Raw genomic sequence first — 2,708 nt, 5'->3', positions numbered from 1 at the left:
CTAGATGTAAATTACGCTGCTGCTGCTGCTGCGGTATGGGGTAGAGAAGTGTATTAAGATTTAAAAACGGGTAATCGTAAAATTGATGTCTGCTGGTGACAATGGGGCTTAGAAGGGCAGGGGGCAAGGGAACGGGAAGTGTATAGAAGGTGGAAAGTTGTACATTTATATATATTTATGTATATATATCTGCCAGTGGAGTTTTTATACTTCATTGAGGGTGTGGTGGGATCTTTATACTGTACAAATATTGCAAAAACGAAATCTTATTGGATGGTGAATTGCGATCATGAGTGTGTCTCCTCATCATACCCGAAAGTCTTGTTGCATGAAGTAGCTGTCATCCTTGAGAATATTTTCATGGCTTAACAATCTGTACCATTGGAGGGGCGTGAAGGGGAGTGCTGTTTTCACCGATAGGAGGGGAACTTTGGGAGATCAGGGAGGGAGGGGAGGTTCAGTCAACAGGGTAGGAGGGGGGAGTGTGGAAGGGGCAATGCAGTCTGGCTGTTTTATGTTAGACTGGAAAGTGAACTACCCAATACATGGATTACGGAGGGTGGTTGAATCGATGAACGAACGAACAACTCTGAGGGTTATCTCCGTTGAACACTGTGCGCGTGAAAATTGACTGACGTCTCTAAGTATTGCACCAAAAAAAGGAAAAAAATTTAAATTGTGCGGTCCATATAAAAAGGGGCAATATTATTTTCCTTTCCTTGGGGTTGGTTGTAAGGGGTTCAGTTAAAGGGTTCTGGGGGTTGAGTCTTAAACCTACAGTCACAATAGTCTCATGGAAGGAACTGGCTCGCACTACACACAAAAATCAGTTTTCTCACGACTCATTCTGGACTTATGGGGTTCCTCGGAGACATCAACAATAAACTCTCATCACTGTCTTTTTTGTTTTTAATCAATCAGCCGGGAACCTTGATTGGGACTGAAGTTTTCTCAACATATTTTTTTCTAGTCTCTCTTGAAAACAAGCGCACACACACTCACTCGCATCACAAAGCGTTCGGTTTCTGTTTTCGCGTTCACTGTCAGCTTCATGGAGGTTTGAAAGCATCTAAGCTCATCTCACATCTGGTTGGTTCTTCCAACAAAATGTTTAAAATTTAGTTCATTATGTATCATTTTGTCTTTTGCACTGCAGGTCTGACATCTGCTTGGATCAAAAATCATGGCCATGCCAAAACCACTGTTGTCCCCACACACCACTTGGGGGGCAGGGCCAGCACATGCACAAACAGCACTGTTCTGGTTTGTCTCCAGCCCCAAAGTTGAGCAATGCCTCGGGACTTCAGGTTTCCACTGCACTTTATTATTTTCTCAGGATCACCAAGTTTGGGCCCATTTTCAAGGACCACCAGCAGGGAGAGGGGGAGGAGGGGAGGGATGGGCGGACAGCGAGGTATAGGGGCAATGGGAAGAGGACGGGAGGGGTTAGAAACATCTGTGAGCAAGGTTGGATTAGGACTGGTCAGAGTTTGTTTTTCAGTTCCAGTGGTTTATTGAGATCGCTGGCCAAAAATGGTGCCCAGATCAGAGGGGAATGGTGGTGACAAGACCCCTAGAAGGCTCCTCACTTTAGGGAGTTAAGGAGGAATGAAGAGATTGTGGTGGAGGGGGTTGGGGGTGTGAGGGGTGGTGGGGGAGGGAGTGTGAGGGAAGTCGCGCGAGTGCATCACAAGTAAACATGCTTAGCAATTATTATTATTATTATTATTATTATTTATTATTATTATTAATTATTATTATTATTTATTATTATTATTATTACCCTGTCGTGTATGGCAATCACTCTAGTACTTTTTTTCGACATTTTCCTTTCCTCCAAGCACGCGTGAAACTCGATTCTTCCTGCCACTTCTAGTTCGCACATTTGAGAGAGAAAAACACAGCCTTCTTCCCTCTATCGCACCGGACAGTCAGGGTGAGGGGGAGAGAGAGGGAGAGGAGGAGAGGAGCTGCCCTGGTGCCGAGGTCAACAGATATATATTTATAAAAAAGGAAATGAAAAGCAAAAAAAAAAAAATATATGATAAACAAGGAACAAACACGGAGACAAATAATTTTACAGTGAGCACAGGAAACGGAGTCCGGGTTGGGACCTATTTCCTTATTCTTATTTTTTTTGTTATTTTTTGTAGATAAGTCTTTTGTTATTATTAGCATTTATACATCCGGCTACCATGCTACAGTTCTATATCGTTCTTTTTATTAATTTTATTTTATCCTCCTGGCCGGCCTATTGTTTATACCACATCCTAGGAGTTAGCTTAAAAGCCGCCAAAGCCCATACCCATACTGGTCTGCTTGATGCGTTCTAACATTGCGTTCTGGGAGTAGCCTTGCGCATAAGGAGAGTTAGCATAGGGGGAGGGGTAGGGGAATCGTGGGGAGGGGACGTGGAATCCCGAAGCGGTTGGAGGGTAAGGGAAGGTTGAGTGACCAGGGGGAGGAGGGTAGCTGGGGGAATGGTCGGAGTACTGGGAGTATGGGTATGGGAGCTGTGACCCCATTGAGGAGTGGAGGGCCCCCATACCCATAGATGAACTGCCCATGCTGGAGGACATTGGGGTCGGGGAGCTCATTAGCCCCGGGGACCCCATAAATGAGGATCCCATGGAGGGCGTTGGAGCTAACATGGAAGGGCTGACAATCTCAGGATAGGAAGGAGGGCCTGGGGCTGAAGGGGGCGGGAC

General features: G+C 45.4%; 1 protein-coding gene across 1 annotated transcript in view; it reads right to left on the bottom strand.

The window, feature by feature from the left end:
• Window positions 1-2,147: 2,147 nt before the first annotated feature.
• LOC145402330 (uncharacterized) overlaps window positions 2,148-2,708 on the bottom strand; it is a 248,485-nt gene continuing 247,924 nt past the window's right edge. Inside the window, exon 11 of the mRNA XM_080274472.1 lies at window positions 2,148-2,708. This exon is cut by the window's right edge and continues 1,070 nt beyond it. Coding sequence (XP_080130598.1) covers window positions 2,283-2,708 — 426 coding nt within the window. The 3' untranslated portion in view covers window positions 2,148-2,282.

Source organism: Coenobita brevimanus, chromosome 57, assembly GCF_032717465.1.
Source record: "Coenobita brevimanus isolate Jiangsu-jjx chromosome 57, ASM3271746v2, whole genome shotgun sequence".
Taxonomy (NCBI): Eukaryota; Metazoa; Arthropoda; class Malacostraca; order Decapoda; family Coenobitidae; genus Coenobita; species Coenobita brevimanus.
The sequence above is the reverse complement of the archived record's forward strand: the minus strand, read 5'-3'. Positions and strand labels throughout refer to the sequence as shown.